The sequence below is a fragment of the Ictidomys tridecemlineatus genome, chromosome 4 (assembly GCF_052094955.1).
Source record: "Ictidomys tridecemlineatus isolate mIctTri1 chromosome 4, mIctTri1.hap1, whole genome shotgun sequence".
Lineage (NCBI taxonomy): Eukaryota > Metazoa > Chordata > Mammalia > Rodentia > Sciuridae > Ictidomys > Ictidomys tridecemlineatus.
In genome coordinates, this window is record NC_135480.1 from 65,922,679 (window position 1) to 65,950,266 (window position 27,588).

The 27,588-nt window shown below is 38.9% G+C and overlaps 1 protein-coding gene and 1 long non-coding RNA gene across 7 annotated transcripts in view; one reads left to right on the plus strand and one right to left on the minus strand.

The window, feature by feature from the left end:
- The window catches only part of Alg8 (ALG8 alpha-1,3-glucosyltransferase), a 38,842-nt gene extending 23,558 nt beyond the window's left edge, over positions 1–15,284 (minus strand). For 3 of the 6 annotated variants that reach the window (XM_078046749.1, XM_078046746.1, XM_078046747.1), the window contains exons 1-2: positions 15,126–15,284; positions 8,259–8,337 (exon numbers count right to left, since the gene is read on the minus strand). In XM_078046749.1, coding sequence (XP_077902875.1) covers positions 8,259–8,337; positions 15,126–15,220 — 174 coding nt within the window. In that variant the 5' untranslated portion in view covers positions 15,221–15,284. Of the gene's footprint in view, positions 1–8,258; positions 8,338–15,125 lie in introns of those variants that run through there. The other 3 variants (XM_078046745.1, XM_005323245.3, XM_078046744.1) reach the window with 2 other exon arrangements.
- The window catches only part of LOC144377144 (uncharacterized), a 50,727-nt gene continuing 38,300 nt past the window's right edge, over positions 15,162–27,588 (plus strand). The window contains exons 1-2 of the long non-coding RNA XR_013437811.1: positions 15,162–15,525; positions 19,237–19,380. This is a non-coding gene — a long non-coding RNA (uncharacterized LOC144377144). The remainder of the gene's footprint in view (positions 15,526–19,236; positions 19,381–27,588) is intronic.

The following is a 27,588-nucleotide window of genomic DNA, read 5'->3' on the forward strand; positions in this document are numbered from 1 at the left end:
AAAGGAAGAGCAAAACAACAGCAAATGTAGCAGAAGGCAAGAAATAATTAAAATCAGAGCGGAAATCAACGAAATTGAAACAAAAGAAACGATTGAAAAAATTAACAAAACTAAAAGTTGGTTCTTCGAAAAAATAAATAAGATTGACAGACCCTTAGCCATGCTAACAAAGAGAAGAAGAGAGAGAACTCAAATTACTAACATACAGGATGAAAAAGGCAATATCACAACAGATGCTACAGAAATACAGAAGACAATTAGAAATTATTTTGAAAACCTATATTCCAATAAAATAGAAGATAGTGAAGACATCGATAAATTTCTTAAGTCATATGATTTGCCCAGACTGAGTCAGGAGGATGGATACACACAATTTAAACAGACCAATATCAATGGATGAAACAGAAGAAGCAATCAAAAGACTACCAACCAAGAAAAGCCCAGGACCAGATGGGTATACAGCGGAGTTTTACAAAACCTTTAAAGAGGAACTAATACCAATACTTTTCAAGTTATTTCAGAAAATAGAAAAAGAGGGAGCTCTGCCAAATTCATTCTATGAGGCCAACATCACCCTGGTTCCGAAACCAGACAAAGACACCTCAAAGAAAGAAAACTACAGACCAATATCTCTGATGAACCTAGATGCAAAAATCCTCAATAAAATTCTGGCAAATCGGATACAAAGGCACATCAAAAAAATTGTGCACCATGATCAAGTAGGATTCATCGCTGGGATGCAAGGATGGTTCAATATACGGAAATCAATAAATGTTATTCACCACATCAATAGACTTAAAGATAAGAACCATATGATCATCTCGATAGACACAGAAAAAGCATTCGACAAAGTACAGCATCTCTTTATGTTCAAAACATTAGAAAAACTAGAGATAACAGGAACTTTCCTCGACATTGTAAAAGCTATCTGTGCTAAGCCTCAGGCTAGCATCATTCTGAATGGAGAAAAATTGAAGGCATTCCCTCTAAAATCTGGAACAAAACAGGGATGCCCTCTATCACCACTTCTATTCAATATAGTTCTCGAAACACTGGCCAGTACAATTAGACAGACAAAAGAAATTAAAGGCATAAAAATAGGAAAAGAAGAACTTAAATTATCACTATTTGCAGATGACATGATTCTATACCTAGAAGACCCAAAAGGGTCTACAAAAAAACTACTAGAATAAATGAATTCAGCAAAGTGGCAGGATATAAAATCAACACGCATAAATCAAAGGCATTTCTGTATACCAGCGACAAAACTTCTGAAACGGAAATGAGGAAAAACACTCCATTCACAATATCCTCAAAAAAAAAAAAAAAAAAAAAACTTGGAAATCAACCTAACAAAAGAGGTGAAAGATTTATACAATGAAAACTACAGAACCCTAAAAAGAGAAGTAGAAGAAGATCTTAGAAGATGGAAAAATATACCCTGTTCATGGATAGGCAGAACTAACATCATCAAAATGGCGATATTACCAAAAGCTCTCTATAGGTTTAATGCAATGCCAATCAAAATCCCAACGGCATTTCTTGTAGAAATAGATAAAGCAATCATGAAATTCATATGGAAAAATAAAAGACCTAGAATAGCAAAAGCAATTCTAAGCAGGAAGTGTGAATCAGGTGGTATTGCGATACCAGATTTCAAACTATATTACAGAGCAATAGTAACAAAAACAGCATGGTACTGGTACCAAAACAGGCGGGTGGACCAATGGTACAGGATAGAGGACACAGAGACTAATCCACAAAGCTACAACTATCTTATATTTGATAAAGGAGCTAAAAGCATGCAATGGAGGAAGGATAGCATCTTCAACAAATGGTGTTGGGAAAACTGGAAATCCATATGCAACAAAATGAAACTGAATCCCCTCCTCTTGCCATGCACAAAAGTTAACTCAAAGTGGATCAAGGAGCTAGATATCAAATCAGAGACTCTGCGTCTGATAGAAGAAAAAGTTGGCTCCGATCTACATATTGTGGGGCCGGGCTCCAAATTACTTAATAAGACACCCATAGCACAAGAGTTAATAACAAGAATCAACAAATGGGACTTACTTAAACTGAAAAGTTTTTTCTCAGCAAGAGAAACAATAAGAGAGGTAAATAGGGAGCCTACATCCTGGGAACAAATTTTTACTCCTCACACTTCAGATAGAGCCCTAATATCCAGAGTATACAAAGAACTAAAAAACTTTAGACAATAAGACAACAAATAACCCAATCAACAAATGGGCCAAGGACCTGAACAGACACTTTTCAGAGGAGGACATATAATCAATCAACAAGTACATGAAAAAATGCTCACCATCTCTAACAGTCAGAGAAATGCAAATCAAAACCACCCTAACATACCATCTCACTCCAGTAAGATTGGCAGCCATTAGGAAGTCAAACAACAACAAGTGCTGGTGAGGATGTGGGGAAAAGGGTACTCTTGTACATTGCTGGTGGGACTGCAAACTGGTGCGGCCAATTTGGAAAGCAGTATGGAGATTCCTGGGAAAGCTGGGAATGGAACCACCATTTGACCCAGCTATTGCCCTTCTCGGACTATTCCCTGAAGACCTTAAAAGAGCGTACTACAGGGATACTGCCACATCGATGTTCATAGCAGCACAATTCACAATTGCTAGACTGTGGAACCAACCCAGATGCCCTTCAATAGATGAATGGATAAAAAAAATGTGGCATTTATACACCATGGAGTATTACACAGCACTAAAAAATGACAAAATTGTGGAATTTGCAGGGAAATGGATGGCACTAGAGCAGATTATGCTTAATGAATCTAGCCAATCCCTAAAAAACAAATACCAAATGTCTTCTTTGACATCAGGAGAGCAACTAAGAACAGAGCAGGGATGAAGAGCAGGAAGAAAGATTAACATTAAACAGAGACATGAAGTGGGAGGGAAAGGGAGAGAAAAGGGAAATTGCATGGAAATGGAGGGAGACCCTCATTGTTATACAAAATTACATACAAGAGGTTGTGAGGGGAATGGGAAAATAAACAAGGAGAGAAGTGAATTACAGTAGATGGGGTAGAGAGAGAAGATGGGAGGGGAGGGAGGATAGTAGAGGATAGGAAAGGTAGCAGAATACAACAGTTACTAATATGGCATTATGTAAAAATGTGGATGTGTAACCGATGTGATTCTGCAATCTATATTTGGGGTAAAAATGGGAGTTCATAACCCACTTGAATCTAATGTATGAAATATGATATGTCAAGAGCTTTGTAATGTTTTGAACAACCAATAAAAAAAAATTTATTTATTTTTTTCAGTTTAGATGGACACAATACTTTATTTATTTATTTATATGTAGTGCTGAGGATTGAATCCAGTGCCTCACATGTGCTAGACAAACATTCTACCACTGAGCTACAACCCCAGACCTTTATTTGGTTATCATGCTGCTGGGATTGAACCTAGGGCCTCATGTATGCCCAGCCAGGCCCTCTGCTCACAATGAGGATAAATGAAACTTTAGTCCTAATCTGTTTGCTCCCCACTGTAGGAGTAAAATGAGAAGACAGATAAGCTAAGGCAAACCAGAGGGAGCTCTGTCAGAGCATTCAGGCTATGAACCCATCCATTAAGTTCTACTTCATGAAATATCCTTCTCTATCTCCAAGTCTCCAATGTGGGGTGTAAACAAAATAGGCCACTGAACTAAAGAAAAATTAGAAACTTTATGTTTTAGTTTCATCCTTTAAAAATTTCTATCTTAGGAACTGGAGTTGTGGCTCAGTGGTAGAACACTTGCCTAGCATGTGTGAGGCACTGGGTTTGATTCTCAGTACTGCATATAAAGAAATGAATAAAATAAAGGTCCACAACATCTAAAAGCATATTTTAAAAAAATTTCTATCTTAGCTGGGCGTGGTGGTGCACGCCTGTAATCCCAGCCACTCGGGAGGCTGAGACAGAAGGATTGAGAGTTCAAAGCAGCCTTAGCAACAGTGAGGCACCAAGCAACTCAGTGAGACCTGGTCTCCAAATAAAATACAGAATAGGATTAGGGATGAGGCTCAGTGGTTGAGTACCCCTAGTTCAATCCCCAGTATCTCCCATCAAAATTTCTATCTTAATTATGTATTAATGGAGCATTGCCTTTATAACTTTAAATAAAGTCACATTGCATAGACAATGCTCAAAAATGATTTCTTGATAGGGTATGGACAATCCAAAGAAGTTTAGAAATTACTGTTCATGTAATTCTAAGAAATTACAATATTAATGAAGTCTACAATATCTAGATTTCATTAACATTTGCAGTTTCCAGCTACATTCCAAATGACAGACCTCAATCTACTTTTTTTTTTTTAACTTTTTTCTTTTTTTGGTATTGGGTATTGAATCCAGGGGTGCTTTATCACTGAGCTATATTTCCAGCCCTTTTTATTTTTTATTCTTGAGACAGGGTCTCATTAAGTTGCTTAGGGCCTCACAAAATTGCTGAGGCTGGCCTCTGCAATCCTATTGCATTAGCCTCCTGAGTCACTGGGATTAAGGGCATGAGCCACCACACCTGGTTTACTCTTTTTTCACTTTTGGTACTGGAGATTGAACTCAGGGCCTCACGAATGCTAAGCAAGAGGAACTCTACCACTAAGCTATGTCCGAAGTCCTTCAATCTACTTTTTTTTTTTTTGGTAGTTGTAAGTGGACAGAACCCCTTTATTTTATATGTTAATTTTTATGTGATGCTAAGGATCGAACCAGTGCTTCACACATGCTAGGCAAGTGCTCTACCACTGAGCTATAAACCCAGCCCTCAATCTACTCTTAAGAATCATTTATTTTATTGGAAGTCTAAGTTTTTCCAGTCTTATTTTACTGACATAGTTATATATTTTTAAAGTGGAAACCATTAAAAGAATTTGGGTTGGCACCATGGCATATAATCCCAGTGGCTAGGAAGGCTAAGGTAGAAGCATTGCGAGTTTCCTAAATTCAAGCCTAGCCTGAGAACTTAGCCAGACCCTGTTTCAAAAATAAAAAATGGTTGGAGATATAGTTCATAGTTCTATGGCAAAGTGCTCTTGGGTTCAATCTCCAGTACCCCCCCCCCCGAAAAAAAAAATGAGGGCACTGTACTGCCTGAGACAGTCACTTTTTTCAAAATAAAGTTTTATACTTTCTTTACTATTTCTAATCATCTCACACTACTCAGGGACTCTGTGATCATAACCCCTAATCCACACAAAGATTTCCTAAAGTAGGCCCAGAAGGCCTCTTAACCTCAAGGATTACTATCTAAGGGCATCTTCTTAGCTAAATAAGTTTTGGGAAGCCAATGCAGCTTTAGCTAGAATTTCTTCCGAATCACTTAACTAAGAGGTGCTGGAGACCAAACTCAAATCAAACTCAAATCTAGGTCTTCTGACTCCAAATGCATTATTAGCTCAAGAAGCTACTGCAGGGGCTAGGGCTGTAGCTCAGTGGTAGAATGTCTGTCTAGCATGTGTGAGGCACTGGGTTCAATCCTCAGCAACCTCATAAAAATAAGTAAATAAAGATTAAAAAAAAAAAGTTACCACAACAAAGATATTTCTTCAAATATTGAACACACAACTTGTACATATAAAGATTCAAAGGAAATGTGTTCATTTAACAATTATTTATTAAGAGTCTTTTCTTTTTTTAAAATTTTTTTTTAAACATCAGTGGACTTTTATTTTATTCATATATTTGTTTTGGTGCTGAGAATAGAACTCAGTGCCTCACACATGCTAGGCAAGTGCTCTACCACTGAGCCTCAACTCCAGCCCTGTTAAGGGTCTTTCTGGTGTCTCTTCTGACCAACTGACCAATTTAATTTGGGGCCAGTTAAGAAGAACTCCATAAAGCAATCCATTCTTCACACATCTACTCTCCTGGGACATATAAGACCCTAACTGATCCAGTGTACATATCTTTCCAGCCTTATCTCCTCCTATGAGTCTCTGCCAAACCACTGAGTTTTGCTTCTTGTTGGTTTTTGTTGCCAAGAACATGCATAAACCTCTTCTATAACAGATTTAGGAGATACCTTTGGCACAAATACAGTTTTAGAAGTCCTAAGATAATGGGAAGTGGCGAAAGTTATAGGACTAAATGAAAGGATACCCAGAAAGAATTAAAGGAAAAAGAATTCCAGGGAGTACTAGCTTTTTAAGGGATGTGCAGATAAAGAAGAGTTAGCAAAGGAGACTGAGAAGGAACAGTCAAAAAGGGAGAAATGGCAGGGCTGGGGTTGTGGCTCAGAGGTGGAGCTCTTGCCTAGCATGCGTGGGGCACTGGGTTTGACCTCAACATCACATAAAAATAAAAATATCGTGTACACCTATAACTAAAATATAAATATTTAAAAAAAGGAAAAATGGCAAGATAGGGGACTGCCTTTTCATTTATAGGCTGAGAGTCACTACATTAATGATGTTAATTAATAATTGATTAATAATATTTGTTGAGCATTTTGTTCCATGTACTGTGCTAAGTGCTTCACGGTTTTATTCACTTCAACTTAACAATTATTTATATTATTTCATAATCGGGAAGAATGAGGATTTGAGAGGTCAAATATCTTGCCCATCATCACCCAGCACAGTCATTAAAAAGCAGTGCTGAAAGTCAAATCCAGGCAGTCTGAAGCTACTACCCAAGTTCTAGACTACTAGTCTACACACTACTTCTAGTTGGTATCCATACATGCAGACTGAAATACCTCTTGCTGATGGAATCATTTAAAGTTCCTCAGCATTCCTATGAAATAAAGTATTATCATGTGAGAATAAACTTATTCATATAGGACAATTGCTCAGAGTACAAAAACAAAACAACTCAAAAAGCTATTTCTGAAAACTCAACTTAAAAATTATTGATGGGCTTAGAGATGTAGCTCTGGGGTAGAACACCTGCCTAGCAGTGCAAGGTCCTGGATTTGATCCCAAGTACTGTCAAAAATGGGGGGTGGGTGTCCTTCCTGATGGCAAACTACAGCTTTTGATTAGGATATTTCTAAAATGATGTCTGTTTTTCATGATGTACCACATGCAATTTAGATATTCATCCAGAAATAAAAACACAGATGTGGTTTCTACAAGTATTAGGAGAGAATGATTTGCATATTACATGATACCTACATATTACCTTTAATTATTCCTTTCCACATAAAATCACAAAATACTAGGGATAGACAGGATCTTAGAAATGATTCATTCTAAATCCCCATGTGCCAGGTGAAAGAGTGTGGTCCAAGACATGAAATATTTTGTCTCTGTCTATATAAATAGAGCCAGGCCTGGAATTTAATTTTTCTTCTTTCTTAATTCAATGTTCCTTAAGAAAAAAGAGAGGTAGATGATATAATTCACAATTTATAGATTGGGAATCTCATTTTGAAGTAAGGGGATTCTAATGGTTACAGAGAACAGAACTGAGGAAAAAAACATACATATAAAATATGTGTGTGTGTGTGTGTGTGTGTGTGTGGTTTTGGCACTAGGGATTTAACCCAGGGTGCTTTACTACTGAGCCACATCCTTGACCCTTTTTATCTCTCTCTCTCTCTCTTTTAAATACTTTTTTAGTTGTAGGTGGAAACAATATCTTTATTTTATTTTTATGTGGTGCTGAGGTTCAAACCCAGTGCCTCACATGTGCAAGGCAAGTGCTCTACCACTGAGCCACAACTCCAGTGCCGCCCTCCACCCTATTGCCTTTTATTTTTTATTTTGAGACAGGGTCTCACTAAATTGCTTAGGGCTTCACTAAGTTGACAAGGCTAGCCTTGAACCTGAGATCCTTCTACCTCAGCCTTGCAAGTTACTTGGATTACAGGCATGTGCAACTATGCCTGAATCGAACCCAGGGTCCCGTGCGTGCAAGAGGAGCACTCTACCGCTGAGCCACAACTCCAGCCCTGCCTGGCTTTTTTTATTTTGGGACTAGTCTTGCTAAATTGTAGAGGCTGGCCTTGACCTTCTGATCTCCTGCTTCTGCCTGCTGGGTTGGTTGTGATTATAGGCATGCACCACCACACAATTAATTTTTGTAAAGATTAATTAGATCTATGTTGTATAAAATCCTATTTTTAATATATTTTTTCTTTTCTTTTTGTGGTGGTCGACAAGGCAAACTATCTATCACTGAGTTATACTCCTAGCACCAGAAACTTGTTTTAATATGAATAATATTTATATGATTTTACATATCATCTTAAAAGAAATAAAAGACATGAAAATTAAAACTTACCTCATAATACCACTGTGATATTGGCAAACTGTGAGTGATAGCAAGCCAGTTGCGGTGTACTTCAAAATCTGTAGAATGGCTACCAAAGCAATCAAATGAATAAAATGAGATTTTGAAACATTTAATAAATTCTATTTTCTTAACTATGCTTTTAAAAGGATCAACAGCCCCTTAACAGTCACAGCTCACTATCCTATAAAGACAAAAACAGGCATTACATAATCCTGAAAAACCTCACTTATCTGTACATCACAAGGCCTGACCTTCTGTAAAGTTGTTGGGAGATCTAGAAATCTGTGAAAAGGATCTCAGAATTATCTAAAGGGCTGAGAAAAAGCTTACAGGAGGCTCCAGGCCATTTCCCAGAAGTGACTTTTTATTGCTCACAAAGAATTCTAACAAAATTAATTTTCTGGAGAAAGCCTCACATGGACCCTCAAGGATGAGGAGGAGCTCATCAGTCTGAGGAAGTGGAAAAAGGTCTTAGTCCTATCTTTTCACTGCATCCACATCCCTGTCACTATACATAAATATATCCAAATAGCTCCAGAATATTTTTGTCTGCACTGTACTGCCCCTCCATATCTAGAACAGTACTTTACACCTGGATAGGATCAATACATTCTTGTTGAATATCCACTCACCAAAGTCAACAGATTATCCCAACACAGCTCAGTTTGTTTTCCAATGTTTTACACCTTTCCACAGTAACAACTTGTCTTAAGTCTCCTGGCCACTCCTTTCTAAGTCTCCAGGCTTTTCTTTTCCATACTTATCAGGTAAATGTTGATGTGCACCTAAGTTTAGTTCTGGGTCTTCTAAAGCAAAGTACTCTGCTCTAGACAATCTTGTTCACATGATAGTAGTTCCACTGTCATTAAGGATTCACAAATTGCAATATACAATCTAGGTCTTTTTCTTGATTTCTAGAGAGAGATAGCCCCAAATTCCTGAGATAATCTCACCTAAATTTCATAGCAATTCCTCAAAATCACCACTGAACTGATAACATAGCAATTTCATTTTTAGGTATATATTTATAGATGTTCAAACTAAAAGACTTATGTGACCTAAGAATGTTCCAAAGCAGCATTATTTGCAACAGATAAAAGTGGAGATAATCCAAATGTCCATGAACAGTAGAATGGTTAAACTATCATACATATCCATATAATAGAATACTATAGGGCACCAATTCCCGAAGTATGACTCCCAAGGAGACCCTTTCAGGAATTTTGTAGGACAAAACTTATTTTCATAACATTCAGATATTATCTTTCCGTTTTTTCAGTTTCCTTTTCTCACAAGTACGCAGTGGTATTCCAGAGACTACATAATGTGATGTCATTACCGTGATAGTTACTAGAATTGGTACTTGCATATTGTGCTTTAACAATTCCTCAGTTCCAATTTCTAAAATGGTAAATATAAACCAGGCCCAATGTTATCTCTGTAATCCCAGTGATTTTGGATCTAAGGCTGGAGGATCTCAAGTTCAAAGCCAGCCTAGGCAATTTAGAAAGACCCTATCTCAAAATAAAAAATAACAGAACTGGGAGTATAGTTCAAAAATAAAGTACCCCTGGGTTCAATCCTCAGTACTGGGGTCAGGGTGGTGGGGGAGAATGAACCAACTATAAACTCATACATATGAGTGAAAGGAACCAGAACATTTTGAATGGTTTCTTTTGTATAAACCTCAAAAACAGGAAAAATTTAACCTATGGAGTTAAAGGTCAGAAAACCAATATCCTTGATGAGGACAGAGAAGTGAATGGAGAAGCATGTGGGGTTTCTGATAAAATTCTGCTTGTTGCCCTAGATGCTCTTTTTGTTTTGTTTTTTGATATCAGGGATTGAACTCAGGGGACACTCGCCCTTGAGCCACATCCTCAACCCTATTTTGTATTTTATTTAGAAACAGGATCTCACTGAGCTGCTTAGTGCTTTGCTTTTGCTGAGGCTGGCTTTGATTCTCCTGCCTCAGCTCCCAAGCTGCTGGGATTACAGGTGTGCGCCACCACACCTGGCTCTATATATTCTTTATTGATAAATTCACTCTGTAAAAATCAGTGATATACATTTATGATTCATACATCTGATGTATTTTACTTAACTGGGTATAGAATTCTAGGCTACTCAGAATTTGGTTTTTATAATAAATGTTGATGTGCAGATATCTCATTTTTTCACTTCATCTCTGGAAGTCTTTGTCTTCTTATCCCTAGCAGTCTAAAATTTTTAGTAACTGATGTTCTGGTGAGGGCCTTTTTTTTCATTCATTATGCTGGGCACTTAAGTGTCCTTCAGCTCTGGAAAAATTTTTTTTTTTCCATAGATTGCCCCAGCAATTTTTATTTAAATCTACAGACTGATTATTTCTTACATGAAATGCTTTGGACCGGAAGTACTACAGATTTAGGATTTTTTAATGTTATATGGTGCAAGCTCTGGGAAATTTTATTATTTATCTCCTCTCCTGTCTTGTGTATTTTTTTTTTCCTGAAAATTTTATAGTTGAATGTTAGGCATTCTACAATGTACTTCTAATTCTTTTCCCTTACATTTTATTTTTATTTATTCTTTTCCCTTATTCCTTTTATTTTAATTTTGGCAATTACATTTACTTTTATTTTTTGGTACCAAGAATTGTACCCAGGCGTATTTTCCCACTGAGCCACATCCCCAACCTTTTTTATATTTTGAGACAGGGTCTTGCTAAGTTGCTTAGGGCCTTGTTAAATTGATGAGGTTGGTCTCAAATTTGCGATCATTCTGTCTCAGCTTCCTGAGTCACTGGGATTACAGGCGTCTGACACCATGCCCAATTACATTTTCCTTTTTAAAGTACTCCATTATCTCATCATCTCTATTTTATAGCATCTTTTCTGTCTTTATCCATATTATCTTTTTTCCTCTCTGAAGAGCGCATCTAGAAGATATGAGGGAGTATGGGGACGTTTTCTTAGTTGTACTATCTCAATTTCCCTTTTTTTTTGGTTGCTGTTATTTTGTTTCTTTCTGGATACTGTTGGAGGCTTCACTTTGTGGGGGATAACTAGATATACTGCTAAGTTTTAGTAGCAGATCCCCAAAAGATCTTTTCTCTGGGGTTGTTCAATTTCCCCAGAAAACAACCTGATTTTCTGCTTCTGCACTTAGTTGAGGGAATAAGAGTGGGGTGGAGAATGGGATGTGGGGGACTGACCACTCTCTATAGACTTCCAATTAATCTTCATTTTCTTCCCTTTATCTTACTTATGCCTTCCATATAATCTGCTAACTCTGAATCCCTATTTACTGTCCTCAGAGAGAAATCTCACTTACAAGGGAAATACAGTCCAGTATTATAGGACTTCAGATTAAAAAAAAAAAAAAATATATATATATATATATATATATATATATATATATATATATACACACACACTGACTGTTGAGCTGGGGATATAACTCAGTGGTAGAGTGCTTGCTTAGCACATGCAAAGACCGGGTTGGATCCCCTGAACCACAGTCAAAAAAAAAAAAAAAATTTAAAGTATATTGACTCTCAGCCAATTTCGAGTCCCATATACTCAAACTTTGAAGCCCTTTAGAGTTCTTTAAGGTATATAGACTCTTTTCTTGTCTATCCTCTGCAAGCATGCTGGCAGAAGGTCCCTTTGTGTTGCTAAATCAGTTATCATTCTTCTACCAGTTTTCAAAGGCTGCTGAATGTTCTCATACACTGATATCCTTACTCATTAGGTTTATAATTATTTTGCCATTATTTTAGTCAGATTGTGAGAAGAGATACGTTTTGGTAACCATAAGTCTTTGACAGAACTTGTCTATTTCCCCATCTTGACTATAAGCAATTTGAGCAAAAAAACTGTCTTTCACTTTAGTGTTCTGTTTACTATTATGTAGGAATATAGATGTTTTTGAAATGTTTCCTGAACAAAAACAAATGAAGAGTTATAAATATTCATAAAAGCATTACAAAAATCTAAATCAAAGAGGGAGAATTTTAGCCTTGTGGCACCTTTTTCTTTCTTCCTTTTTTTTTTTTTTTGTGTGTGTGTGGTGCTGAGGATTGAACCGAGGGTCTTGTGCATGCAAGGAAAGCACTCTACCAACTGAGCTATATCCCCAAACCATAGCACCTTTTTTTCTATTTATCAAAGAAACTAAGAAGAACAAAAGTAATTTTAACTTACTGAAAAGGTATTTGGAAAAAAATGAAAAACCAAAGATTGGAGACATAATACCAAATAGCAAGTAACTATAGTCATGGACCCCTTAACAACAAGGATGAGAAACGTATCCTTTGGCAATTTGTAGTTGTGCAAACATCATAGAAAGTACACATATAAACTAAGATGGTCACAATGTAGATGATATAATTTTACAGGGTTACAGTTGTATAATATGCGGTCCATTTGAACAAAACAATGTCATTTTATGGTACATGATTGTACTTTGGCTGCAATGTAAAGATTAATAAATGGCTGAAGTGACAATTATCAAGAATACAAGCAACCATAAATGTTGGCAAGGATACATACATTGCTGGTGGGAATGCAAATTGGTGTAACCACTATGGAAAGCAATGGAGATTCCTCAGAAAACTTGGAATGGAACCACTATTTGACCCAGTTATCCCACTCCTCAGTTTATATCCAAAACACTCAAAATCAGCAGACTTCAGTGACGCAGCTATATCAATGTTTATAGCAGCTCAATTCACAATAGCCAAGCTATTTAACCAAACTAGATGCCCTTCAACAGATGAATGGATAAAGAAAATGTGGTATATATACACACAGGAATATTATTTGACCTTAAAGAAGAATGAAATTATGGCATTTGCAGGTAAATGGATGGAGCTGGAGAATATCATGCTAGGCAAAATAAACCAAGCCCAAAGTACCAAAAGCCAAATGTTTTCTCCAATATGTGGATGCTAATTCACAATAAGTGGGTGGCTAGTGAAGAACAGAGATACTTTGGATTAGTCAGAGAGGAGTGAAGGGAAGGGAGGGAATATGGGGGTATGAAAGATAGTAGAAGGAATTGGACATTATTACCAGATGTACATATATGACCATACAACCAGTCTAACTTTACTATATTATGTACAACCAGAAGAATGAGAAGTTATACTCCATTTATGTATGATATGTCAAAATGCATTCTACTGTCATGTATAACTAATTAGAATAAACAAATATATAGCTCAGTTGATAGAGTGCTTGCCTTGTATGCACAAGGCCCTGGTTCAATCCCCAGCGTCACAAAAACAAACAAACAAATAAGTAAATAGCCAGAGTGAATACTCAAAGTTCAATTAGGAAGCCCTCCTACAACAAATACTCTTAATCCTTGACCTACAGCAGTACTCAAAAGATACATTTCTAGGCTGAAGTAACTAAAACAAGAAATATGACCTTATACACACAGACCTATAGTTTAAAAAGCAAAGCAAAAAAACAAATAAAAAACCCTTTCATTTTATTATGAAAGGAATTTCTTATATTTTAGCAAGAATTTTAGCAAATTCTTTCCAATTTGCTTGTAAGATGGAAAGATGTTTCTTATTTGCTTTCATGTGACCAATACCCCTGTAAGTTACTTTGCCATATTGCAATTCTTATATAATTACATATATAAGTATGGATATTCTATACATATAGTTCTTCATACCCAACAAGAGATTATCAAGAGCTCAAATCAAAATGATACCAATAAAGCAAACCCTAAAACTAGGAAGTGGGAGACCCTGAGGAGCAGTGAGAAAAAGGATGAGGGGGAAAAAAATCAGGAAAGTGGATAAAGGGAAGGCAGAATCTAATGTTAATAAATGTTGATACTGAGCACCTGTTGTATAGATACCACATTTGGTAGTAGTTTCCCCTTCTGATGCTTTCAGTCTTGACCCAGCAAACAATTTTTCTGTATACAACAGTTTAACTATGGTTTTCTTAACTGTGTGATCTGGCTAATATCTACTTTTCCTGCACCACTTTTCCTCCTTAACTGCTATTTAGACACAACAGGCTACTTTCTGTTCAGGGTATCCAGTATTCTTTCCTGTTGTAGGAAAGACCTACTTTTCTCATTCCTGAACTTTTTTCACATTACTCTTTTTCATACTTGGGATTTTAACTCAAAGATCACCTCGGATGGATAAACCAAAGCACAATTTTTACGTGTATGAGACTGTCAGTGAAACCCACTAATTTATACTATTGATATAAGGTTTTTGTTTTGTTTTTGTGCCAGGGATTGAACCCAGAGGCACTTAACCACTGAGCCACACCCCCAGCCTTTTTTTTTTTTTTTTGTATTTTATTTAGCGAAGGGTCTCGCTGAGTTGCTTAGGGCCTCGCAAACTTGCTGAGGCTGGCTTTGAACTCGGGATCCTCCAGCCTCAGCTTCCCGAGCCGCTGGGTTTCAGGCGGGCGCAGCGGCCTCATCCTTCATATATCTTACCACAACCTGGAACTTTCCTGTTTGTCTGCCCCAACCAACTCCACCGCATCCCCAGGATTTAGAACAGAGCTGGCGCCCCATGGCAGCTGATAATACCTGTTTAATGAATGGTGGAGGTGGATGTACTTATTTGCATATTGAGGATGAGGACCTTGAAGCTCAAAAAGTTCAGAGTACTTGCCCTAGGTCAGACAGCAACGGGGCTGAACAGGACCAGCCAGGGCTATATTCTAGTTCTAAGTAACAACCGCAGAAGTGGAAGCTTAGCAAAGGTGGAGTGGCGACCACGACCCAACATCTCTCTTCATAACCAGGGATATAACACACATTTTCCTCCCGCCCTGACCGACCGTGGGGCCTTCCCGCCCAGCCCCTGGCCGTGCAGGTCCTTACTAGGTAGGAATGAGAAGGCATTTGAGAAGAGTCACCCCGAGCGCCAAAGCAGAAAACCAATTGCCACTACCCGTTAGGGTTCCGAGCGCCGCCATTGCTGCAGCACCGCGCACTTTCAATCAATTTGAGCCACATCCGGCCTTCCGCGCATGCGGAGAAGGCCGTCTGGGGCGGTGCCCCTGCTCGCGCATATCCGCTTAGCGGCCCAGAGGCCAGAACTCAAGCTTTTAAATTTCCCGCCCACTGTATTCCTCACAGTCCGTGCTCCCGTGGGCAGGACGCCACAGAGCCTGCGGGGGCACTGGCGGCGACAGTTTGTTTTATTTTCCAATTTATACTTCGACTCAAACAGTCCCTGGTCTGCTGTAGGTCTTGATTTTACTGGCGTTTGGCATAATAGGTGAGAAAAATCTTACCTTGTCTTAGAGCTAAGTTCGGAGTGCTAGTGGAGGAGACGGTTGTTATCCGTTGGTTACAGTAGATATAAGTAGAGAGGCCCCGGAACCGGAGTTTAAAAATGCAGGTGTAATGGCACCCCCTCCTCCACAGAAAATTTTAACTAAGCTTCTCCAAAATCTTGACCATAATGGATTTTAGGACTAGAAGCAAAAGAGTCTTTACAAAAGAGTTCAGTGTAGGTAAACTTCCTATTTTCATGTTGCCTTATTTTACTTGGCCACTGGCCTGGAAGAATTAAGCGCTCCTGGTGCTGAACACCCCTTTACTAGTTTTTCAGAAACATTTATCCAGTGTAGTAATTTGTAGAAGTGTGTTTACAAATGCAAAATGTGATAATAAAAAGACAAATCTTTTAACAAAGCCTCTGGCCTTGAGCTGGAGCTTCACAAAGATGTCTAAATTTCTAGAATGAGAAATTGGGCTCCATGGTAACAGCTGGCAGGGGGAGGAAAGGAAGGGGAGAAGAAGCCCTCCCCTTCTCAGGTGTTGTCCTTGAAGGATTAACTTGCCCAGAACAGTGAAAAGAAAAAGTTGTTTTTATGTCAACTTCTGCAGACTGTGAACTTCTGAGCCCCTCCTTTTACATGCTGGGAATAAAATTCTGAAACTAGGGCTGGGGTTGTAGCTCCAGTGGTAGAGCATTTGACTAGAACGTGTGAGGCACTGGGTTCGGTCCTCAGCACCACATAATAAAAATTCTGAAACTATCTGAACTCTGGGAATTAGTTGATTCAGGGGATTAGCTGATTCCAGCAAAAGCTGTACCCTCTGAACTTGGCTGCAACCAAATAAAACTGCTATTTTGGTGCCCTGCCTCATGTGTCCCTACAACAGAGGTAGAGAATAACATGAACAGAGATAGAGGTAGAAACCAATCTATATTGCTAGGACTCCAAGCTAGGACATGGTGGAGCACCTACCTGTGTGGAGCCTGTTCTGGAAGCCTGATACCAAATATTAGAGTCTAATATTTCCCGCACTTAATGTGATAACTAGGAATCTTGTTGAAATTCACATTTGAATCCAATAAACCTAACAAACTCCTAGATTGCATCAATGGTGCTGGTACTCAGCCACAGGCACTGAGACAAAAAGCAATAGAATTAGTTCTTTTTTTTTTAACCTCCATTTTGATACTAGGGATTGAACCCAGAGCACTTTACCACTGAGCTACATCCCAGTCCTTTTATTTTTATTGTGAGACAGTGTCTCACGAAGTTGCTGAGGCAGGCCTTGAACTTGTCAATTCTCCTGTCTCAACTTCCCCAGGTGCCAGCATTACAGGCATGACCATGGGACCTGGCTGAAGTTAGTTTGTCTCTACTTTGTGCTGTCTGTGGTCTAGGACAAACTTTAAAAACAAAAACAAAACAAAACAAAAAAACCACCTCAGTTTCTTTTTTTGTAAAATAGGAGATAAAAATGGTGATTGTGAGGATTAAGAGAATGTATATAAATGGGATGATACCAGGACAGAATAAGTGCTCAATAATGTGTCAGAGAAATTAAATACTCTTCTGAAAGATGCACAGCAAGTAGGTATTAACATGAATTTATATTCCCGGCAGCCATCTGCCAACAACATGTATATATCAAATTTATACCTCAAGCTCCACCCTCTTCTCTCACCTATAGATCCTTATCTACCAACTGCCTACTGGTGTCTGCTATGTGTCCTGCCCCACCTTTTTCGTTTTAGTGCTGGGGATCAAACCCAGGACCTCTTGTAGGCTAGGCAAGCATTCTACTACTGAGCTATGCCCCCCCAGGCTCTTAGATGTTTTAAAGTATCTTGCATTAGTTTCTGCTATATTGCTGCTATAACAAATTACCACAAAATCTGTAGCTTAAACAACACAAATTGATTCTTAACAGTTCTGCAGACTAGAAATCTGAAAGTCCCACTAGGTTAAAGTCAAGAGGTTGATTCCTTTTATTTATTAACTCTGACATTATTTCCTGAGCTTTAGGAGTCCTATTGAGAAAGTCGTCTGTGCCTCTATATTGGAGTTTTGTCCCCGTAGTTTCTTCTAGGAGTTGTATAGTTTCTGATCTAATTCCTAGATCTTTGATCCATTTTGAGTAGACTTTTGTGGAGGATGAGAGATAAGGTCTAATTTCATTCTTTTGCATATGGATAACTAGTTTACCCAGCACTGTTTATTAAAAAGGCTGTCTTTTCTCCAATGTATGTTTTTTGGCAACTTTGTCAAGGATCAGATGACTGAATCTATGTGTGATTTATCTCTGTGTCTTCTCTTCTGTACCATTGTGTATCCTTTTTTAAAAAAAAAAATTAAAATATTTTTTTAGTTGTTTATGGACCTTTATTTTATCTATTTATTTATTTATATGTGGTACTGAGAATTGAACCCAATGCCTCAAACATGCTAGGCAAGTGCTCTACCACTGAGCCACATTTCCAACCCCTTATGTCAGCCTTAATCAAGGTATAATATTTGAACAGATAAAACAATATACAATTTGGAGATGTTTTTCTTAAGCCACATGACCTGGCCACTTTCCTTTCTAAGAAGTTGATCCATTCTGCTCCAGTTCCTGGGCATTGCTGGTGACTGGAAAGCTCTCCTGACCACTAACAAGCTTCTCTCTGAGAGAAAACATGCTCAGATTTTGATTATCTCACAGATTGCAGCAGTTCTGTGGTTTCTGAGTGCCCAGAGACTTGTTTTTATTTTCAATTCTTATATTTTTTGGAACCTGAAACTAATTATAATTGTTCCCATAAATGAAAGGTTGTTTTTTCTTTTAACCTCAGGGTGATTGTTAATAATGACACTTAGAGAATGAAGTCAAAAAGAAACAGCCAAGCTCCAAGTTTAAAATTTTAAATAAACAATATTGCATTTAGATGTTATAGTATTTATTTATTGCTACATAAAAATTTGCCCCCAATCTTAGAACCTAAAATAAGAAACATTATATCACAATTTCTGTGATCAGGAGCTCAAGAGTGGCTTAGTTGGGTGGCTCTGGCTCAGGGTCTTTCCTGAGATTCCAGCCAGGATGACATCAGAGGCTGTAGCCAACTGAAGATGTGACTGGAGCTGAAGTATCCACTTCAAAGGCCAGCAAAAGGCCTCCTTTCCTATTCATCTGGGGTTTTCCCTGGGTGCTTGGTTGTCCTTTGGTGACATAGCAATTGGCTGCTGCCAGATATAGATTCAAGAATGAGCAAGAGGGCAGAGGTTGTAGCTCACTGGTGGAGTTCTTGCCTCACACATGTGAGGCACTGGGTTTGATCCTCAGTACCACATAACAAAAATATTGTACCCATGTATAAAAGAAAATAAACAAAAAGAATGAGAAAGAAGCAAGTTGCCATGTTTTTCATGATGTAGAGTCAGGTACACATCAACACTTTAGCATCATTTAGTAGAAGCCACTTACTAAATCCAATCCACATTCAGGGAAAGGGCAGTTAGACTCCACCACTTGAAGGGAGGAATAGCAAGGAATTTGTTGACATATTTAAAATCTACCATAGAAGACTTTTTTACATTCTTGGGATATTAGGAAAAAATTTGTACCTAGTGAAAACAAAACTGACTCTTGTAGTGGGAAGGCTCTCCATTTATTATGTCTAGTTTTTTCTCCCTGTCAATAATTTTTGTCTCTTTCTCTGTTATAGCAGAGTCCTCAAAATGTACACATTCTATGTTAAGCCTTGGGTATTCAAGGATGAATAACAGGAACTGCCTTACCTGAGGACTAATGCATGCAGGCACCATGTTGAACACTTCTATTGCTTTTATCTTCATAACTATCCTTTGAGGTAGGTATTGTGATTATACCCATTTTTTAGATAAGAAACCCAAGGTTCAGAGAGGTTAAAAAACTTGCTCAAGGATGCTTAGTAAGTTAAAGAGGTAGGATTTGAATTCAGGACTGTCTACGATTACATTTTCCTATCACCCACATGGAATTTCAGGAGCTTAGAGTCTCCCAAAGCATATGACACAACAAATTGCTGATAGAATGTGAAGAGTCAGCAATTAGAGATAGGAATAAAGGGACACAATGGAGAGAATAATCATATCCCCACTTTCTAGTGGCTACACATTGTCTACAGAGAAAAGTTGAAGCTGTCATTCAGACCTCTATGACACAGACCCTACTTGCTTCTCCAGCTTCATCTCACATTGCTTCCTCCCACTTAATCTATTCTTGCCACATGAAAGAGTTAGATAGTAGTTAGTGATGATAAGTGAAATGTGAACCAATAACACAGCAAGGTCACGGAGTTTCTTTGAATTGCCTTTAATGCACAATCAAGTAACTTTGTAGAACAACAAGTATACCAACTCTGAGAATAAATAGATAGACACAAAGAGAGCCAATTAAGGAATACATCAAGAAGGAAAGATCAATGGGACTAACTCCTCTACTGAGGTCATTGTAAAGTTAGGATTTATGGCCATAAGTTTCTCAATGTATTTCAGAAGGAAATTTCTTTAGTAATTCAGGTGCACTAAAGATGAGGTCTGCCTGGTCACAGACCCTGGCACCTGCATTAATCTAGAAATTGACTTGTAAATGAAGCCCCCTGAATGGGGTGGTCACCATGATAGTTCTGGAGAGGACCAACTAAAGTCAAAAACTCTCCTGCCTGATGTGAAGGAGGAGTTAAACATCTAATTGGTAAAGACTGCATTAGGTGGAACCCAGTTCTCCAGAAAAACATCAAATGGTAATAAATTTGGAAATGACATTGTTCCTTTGTTTTTGCTCAGAAGTTACTCTCTATCTTTCTTTAAGAATTTAACCTTGGGGCTGGGGATGTGGCTCAAGCGGTAGCGCGCTCGCCTAGCATGCGTGCGGCCCAGGTTCGATCCTCAGCAGCACCACATACCAACAAAGATGTTGTGTCCGCCGAGAACTAAGAAAAAATAAATAAATGTTAAAATTCTCTCTCTCTCTCTCTCACTCTCAAAAAAAAAAAAAAGAATTTAACCTTAATTTTTTATTTATTTGCTTTTTTATGTGGTGCTGAGAATTGAATCCAATGCCTCACCCATGCTGGGCAAGTGCTCTACCTCTGAGCTATAATCCCCGCCTTGACTCTCTCGATAGTGTTCTTTCACTCATAATAAAATTCTCTTGCTTGACTTTTTGTGTCTGACTTTAAATTTTTTATTGAGACACAAGAACAGATGTTTGGAGTTTCAGCTCCTTGCTTTCCTGTGATAGGACTTCTCTGAATATACCTTGTTATTTATGCATCTCTACCTTTCTTTGTATGTGCTGTTCCCTCTCCCCAATGCCCATGACATGCTACCACAAATCCTTCATGACCCAGCCCAAAGGCTCCAAGGCAATTTCCCAAAACCCTTTCTGTAGATTTTTTTTCTTTCTTTTAGTATCAGGGATTGAATTTAGGGGTGCTTAACCACTGATCCATATTCCCACCTGTATTTATATTTATTTAGAGACAGGGTCTCATTAAGTTGCTTAGGGTCTCACTAAGTTGCTGAGGCTGGCTTTGAAACTCACAATTCTCCTGCCTTATCCTCCTGAGCTTCTGGGATTACAGGTGTGTACCATTGCACCCCGATATAGATTTCTTTTAATGCATTTGATATCGCTGGTTATTGGGTGACGAGTTCTGCTCCCTCACATGTTGAAGTTAAGCATGCCAAGTCAAGCATATAAAGCGGGGTTTATTTTAAAAGGGGTAACGTTGACTTCTCCGGGGAGGGAGAAGGGCGCCATAGCTGGTATCCTGGTATTCCCAGAAGTGAGGTGTTCTGCCTTTTTGTATGTCCTAAGATTTCTTTGTGACTAGACTCAGGAATGAATGCTTGTTGGGATGGCCAAAAGGTAGGAAACAGGTGGGCTGAAGCGGGAAGGGTAGGATGGAGCTGCCCAAGACACAACCTTAACAACCTTATAGCTGAAGGTAGGGAGGGGCAATTTAGATCTGGGTAAAACTGACTTTACCCAGCCATTTCCTGATTTTATGTCCTGTAGAAGCCAAAGCCCTTGCTGATATTTCTATAGATTCTCAGACTTTGACATGACAAATTTCTCTAGATTTCCTACTCCCTATCTCATAGCCTGTGTTCTTACCTGTAATTCAGGGAGTACTTTCAATTCCAGGAAAAGTCTGCTCATACAGCATATTTTTAAAACTTTTCTGAACAGCTGGGGTCGTAGCAAGTTCTTTAAATCTTTATAGAGTCAGCCTGTCCCTCCTCCACCCTCTTTAGCTACCTGGCCACAGGGTGTCCCCTGTTACCAAGCAGCTCCAGTGCTGACATGGGGAAAGGCTAAACCACTCCAGAAATATTCAGATTCAAATTGGTAGGAAAATATGTTTTATTCAAAGACAGATTTGAAGGAAGATAGAAGAAACTTACTGTTAAAAAAAATTCCAGGGCTTGGGGTTATGGCTCAGTGGTAGAGCACTTGCCTGGCATGTGTGAGGAACTGGGTTTGATCCTCAGCACCACATAAAAATAAATAAAGATATTGTGTCCATATACAACTAAAAAAATATTTTTAAAAAATTTCATTTTCAGGGGCTAGGGATGTGGCTCAAGCGGTAGTGCGCTCGCCTGGCATGCGTGCGGCCCAGGTTCAATCCTCAGCACCACATACAGACAAACAAAGATGTTGTGTCTGCTGAAAACTGAAAAATAAATATTAAAAAATTCTCTCTCTCTCTCTCTCCCTCTCTCTCTCTCTCTCTCTCTCTCTCTCTCTCTCTCTCTCTCTCTCTCTTTCTCTCTTTAAAAACAAAACAAAACAAAACAAAACAAACCTCTTCTACAGCTGTTTCTACATGGAATAGTTTCAGGGCACTTTCCATGTGTGGCCTTTCCTTTTGTCCAAGCCCTTATCAAGGTGATATTCTAAATAAATGCAACTACTTTCCAAAGAGGAATTCTAGAGCTGGCAGTTGTTTAGATGTTAATTTTTTCCATCTTCTTATCTAACTATTTGTTTATGAAGGTGCCTTAGTTTAGGCTTCTATAAAAAAAAAATACCATAAACCAGACACAGTGGCACATGACTATCATCCCAGCTACTCAGGAAGCAGAGGCAGGAGGATCACAAGTTTGAGGCCAGCATGGACAATCTAGAGAGACCCTGCCTTTTTTTAATTTTTATTTTTAAAAATTTATTCTAATTCGTTATACATGATAGCAGAGGAGACCCTGTCTTTAAAAGGGGCTGGGGATATAGATTAGTGGAGAGTGTGCTTATGTATAGCATGTTCAAGTCCTTTGGTTTGACTCCTAGTATGGGGTGAGAGGGGAGATGTGGGAGGCCACCTGTAAATTATTTGAGCTTATTTGAGCCTCTTCACTCTGCCTGAGCCAGTAAGATTTAGGTTTGGCGTTGCAAACTATTTTGTGGCTCCTCCGCTCAATAGATTGCGCAATGCACGTGACCTCTGCCTTTTCTGGGCTAGGGACACTGCTCTTGTAGCTCCAAAGTTGGGTGTAATGCATTGGAAACTGGACAGCCCACCTCCTACCTTAATTGGCTAAGTATATTTTATGGAAAACCTTTGATGTCCCGCCCCCCCCCAATAAATAAAGCAAGCACTGGCTCCATCTCCTTATTTCCAGTGTGGAAGCTTGATCCCTAAGATGGGATAGCCATCCTGCCCCCCACCTTTCTAAAATTCCTGTGTCCTGTGGTTTCTTCCCTGTTTTCTCTTTCTTAGTTTTATTTCACAGCCAACTGGTTACACTCGAGGAGCTCCAACTTTCATTGCCTGTGTGGGACATGGCTGTGAGGGTGGTGAGGGGGACAACCATAGACTAGTGACTTACAAACAACAGACATTTCTTTCTCACAGTTCTAAGGCTCTTAAATCAGGTAGAGGGTTCTGGCCTGGGCCCTCTCCAAGCTGCAGACTGCCAGTGTTTCATTGTGTCCTCACCTGGTAGAGAGTGAGACAGCTCTCTGGGATCCATTTGTGAGGACTGTACTCTCAGGACTTAATTACTTCCCAAAGACCCCTCCTCCTGATGTTATGGCACTAAGGGTTAGGATTTCAACATACGAATTTTGGGATAGGAGGACACAAATAGTTCAAAACAGAGTATTTGACCCACAGTTCTAAATCAGGTCTTATCTGATTCATTTTGGTTGCTCCAGTTCCCTGCACAGAGTTTGGGATATTTGTAACATTTGTTGAATAAGTAGATTGATTGGAATGACTTACTGGAAAAAAAAAAAAAAAACCTATTTAAAGAGTGGAACTGGGCAGTGGGGTGGGGTTGGAGTATCTCAGTGGTAGAGCACCTGGCATGTTTGAGGCCTTGGATTCAATTTCCCCCCAAAAGTGTTTGATATTAATTACCTGATAGTTTTAAGAGATCTTAAGTTTTAAGAGATCTTAAGTTATGTGAAACAAAGAGGTTAAGGGCCTTAATGTTAGTTCCAGTTCTGTTTCTGACTTGCTGTACAACCAGGGCATGTCACTTTTCTTTCTTTCTGTACCTTGGTAGAAAAATGAGAAGGTGGTTTTTGTTATTCCTCTTTGTTCTACCAGCCACACCTCATTCTAATCCCCACCTGCAATCTGATGCTTCACAGTGGGGACCTGGTTGGCCTGCTGGGTGGCTTATTATTAAAACCCACCTGCTTGGTTAAGATGTGTTTTCAAAGCAGAGTCGACCTAGAATTATTCTAGCTCATGGTTCATATTCAGGACACCTGTGCATTTCTCCTTCAGTGCTTATGTAAAGCTGGATGTTGAATGAACTCCTTTTTGTCTCCTTTGCTTTATGTATTAAATGCCAGGGATAGAGCTCTTACCTAGCATATCAGAGGCCTTGGGTTGATTCCCAGCACTAGAGGGAAAAAGTTCCCATCAGTTTTTTCTTGTGTCCAGCCTCCATACATGAATGTGTGTATGTAGCCAGCATGGTGACACATGCCTGTAATTCCAGTGACTTGTGGGGGCTGAGACGGAAGGATTGCAAGTTCAAGGTCAGCCTCAGCAATTTAGTAAAAGAGACTATTACAGAGCTGAGGCCTTCTAGGAAACTGAGCAACATAAATACTCCCCCTTCAAATCCTGATTCTTTGGGCCAAGTCAGAAAGATTTCAGACATGCCGCTTAGAGTAACAGGAATGAGTTTATTGAAAGGATAGGAAAAGAGAAAGGATACACTCTCAAGGGAGAAAGTGGATCCTCTCAGAGAGAAGAGGGACAATGTGTCTTTCCTGCATTCCAGTTTGATTGGGGATCCCAGAAAGTTTCCAGAGAATCTGATCCAGGTCCACCTTTTGACTTTTGGCTGGCAGCAAGATGACATCAGATTGTCAAGTCCCCACTGCCATGGCAACTCTAGGTCACCTTGGCCCATGCTGTCCTGTTCTAATTGGACTCTTAACCATACATTCTTATAGCGTTTAAGATTAGGAGGAACTGTCCTTATCTCCCAGAGTTTCAGCATCTAGTCACAAAAGTCTCCTGGGTTCTTCCCATCAACATTATCTTGGGTCCATTTTCTCCTGCGCTTAACAGGTTTGCTGAGAAATATGACATATCCTGTCCACAGAGGCCACGCAGGGCTGTAGGTAAATTGTTTCTTAGAAAAGAGTCTGAAGAGGCAAAGGTTTGCAAGGATCAGTTGATCACAGTGGGCCCATTTTATAGAACTCGTTATCTGTCTGTTCCCTAATAAGACTATCTTAAAATTAAAAAAATAAATAAATAAAAAGAACTGGTGACAAGAGCTTTGTAATGTTGTGAACAACCAATAAAAAAATAAAAAATTAAAAAAAAAAAAGAACTGGTGATATGGCTCAGTGGTAAAGTGCTCTTGGGTTCAATCCCAGTACTAGGGAAAAAAAGAATGTGTGTGTGTGTGTGTGTGAGAGAGAGAGAGAGTGTGTGCGCGCGTCTGTGCACATGCAAGTGCACACAACCACTTTCTTTATTTTATTTTTATTTTTATGTGGTGCTAAGGATGGAACCCCGTGCCTCACATGTGCTAAGCAGGCACTTTGCCCCTGAGCTACAGGCCCAGCTTTCCACATATCCACTTTCTTTTTTTTTTTTATTTTTATTTTTAAGAAGTTTTTTCTTTTTTTAATTAATTTTTTAAAAAAAATAAATTACAGCGGAATGCATTACAAACTTACTACACATATACAGCACAATTTTTCATATCTCTGGTTGTATATAAAGTACATTGACACCAATTCGTGTCTTCATACTTTGGATAATGATGTCTATAACATTACTAGAAAAAAGATTTTTGGCAAAAAATCAGTGATGTGCAAAACATGAATAAACTAGAAATATTTTCAAAGTACAAACTAATCTTACATAAATGAGATGTTAATAGCTGTAGAGCTTCTCATCTTTGCTCTTGTGATGGTGCCAGGCTTGATTTCAAAAGTATTCTATATCCTGCTATAGAGGCATGGAATTCTGGTTTCCTTATGCTCATACCTAAAACATTTATTGTAGCTCTTGCTTCAATGATCTTTTCTTGTAACTTGCACTGAAAATACCTATAAGGACAGAGAACTGAAATGACATTATCATAACTAACGGTAAATACCTTAAAATGTGTGTGTACAGAATTCTTCCTGAGATTTTCTCTTATACCTAGCAGTGCACATATCCACTTTCTTAACCAGGCTTTGTTTGTTTGTTTGTTTTGTTTTTTTCTCTCTGGAATTTCCTGAAGAAGATTTTGTTTGTTTGTTTGTTTTGGTATGTGTGTGGTATTAATGTTCAAGCCCCGTGAGTTGTACATGCTAAATGCTAAGCATGCCTTTTACCACTGAGCTATATCCCCAGAACCCTGAAAATATGTGTTTTCTGAAGGAATTAGGAACAAAAAAATGGAGACCTAAATAACCCTCAGGGAGGGCTGGGGATGTGGCTCAAGTGGTAGTGCGCACTGGGTTCGTTTCTCAGCACCATGTAAAAAATGAAATAAAGATATTGTGTCCACCTAAAAAAATAAATACTTAAAAAAAAAAAACAAAAACCCTCAGGAAAGAACGGAGCTCAGGAATCTGACCTGTTGCAATCTCCATTATCTGCCCAAATCCCCCTGCCTGCCAAAAGCAAGCTGCTTAAAGTAACTGATCAACTCCTCCCATGACCTGGCCCTTGTTGTAGTGTTATGCCAGATTTGTGGGACCCCAATAGACCTCCAGGAGCGAAATCCGATGCAAACACACAAGAGTCTTTATTGCAAGCTCAAGCCTGGACTCACAACCGTTCCCAACACAGTGGTCCCAGGGAGTGAGTCCCGGTCCTTTGTTCAGTGAGATTTTATAGGTTTTGGGGAGATACTCTAAGTGTCACAACATCACACAGCAAATCATTCCATACTTCGGGAAAATCAAACAATAGCTCTTAACATTGATTAGCACATTCAATGGCAGGAATAAATTGGATAGGGGTGATTGGTTAGTACAAGAGGGGAATTCGTTTGAACTGATTGGTTTAGGCCACAAGGGGTGTACATGCTAAACTACATGGTTTCCCAACATGTTATCGGGGGTCATCTGGCATTCCAGGTATTTTCCCTGTCTCATGCTGATTGGAGGTTACTAGGGTGGTTGTTGTGGGTCCTCACCTAGCCTAACTGAGTCAGGGACACCTGGTGCTGCAGACCTCTCCTGTTATTTACAGACAAACAACTCAGCATGGTGGGTATGTGCTTAGGAGTGCTCTGTGGGTTTTTCCAAGGACAAGGGTCATGCCCCCTTCCTTAGGACAGGCCTTGAGGTAAAAGCTGCTGTTATTTATTTATTTTTAAAAATAGAATCACATCAGTTTCTCAGTAGCTTGTCAACAGTTTCCATCTTGAAAATGTGCCCCCCCCTGCTGCTTAATAAAGCATCACTGACCCTGTTGAGGTCTGTCTCCCTTTCTTTTTCGTAGTCTCTCATTTGCTTTCAGGAACTCCATGTAGTATTCTGGGCAAGACCTTGTTTATAGCTACATTTTCCACGTTCAGGGTCTTACAAGTGGAGTTACCTATCATGAGTC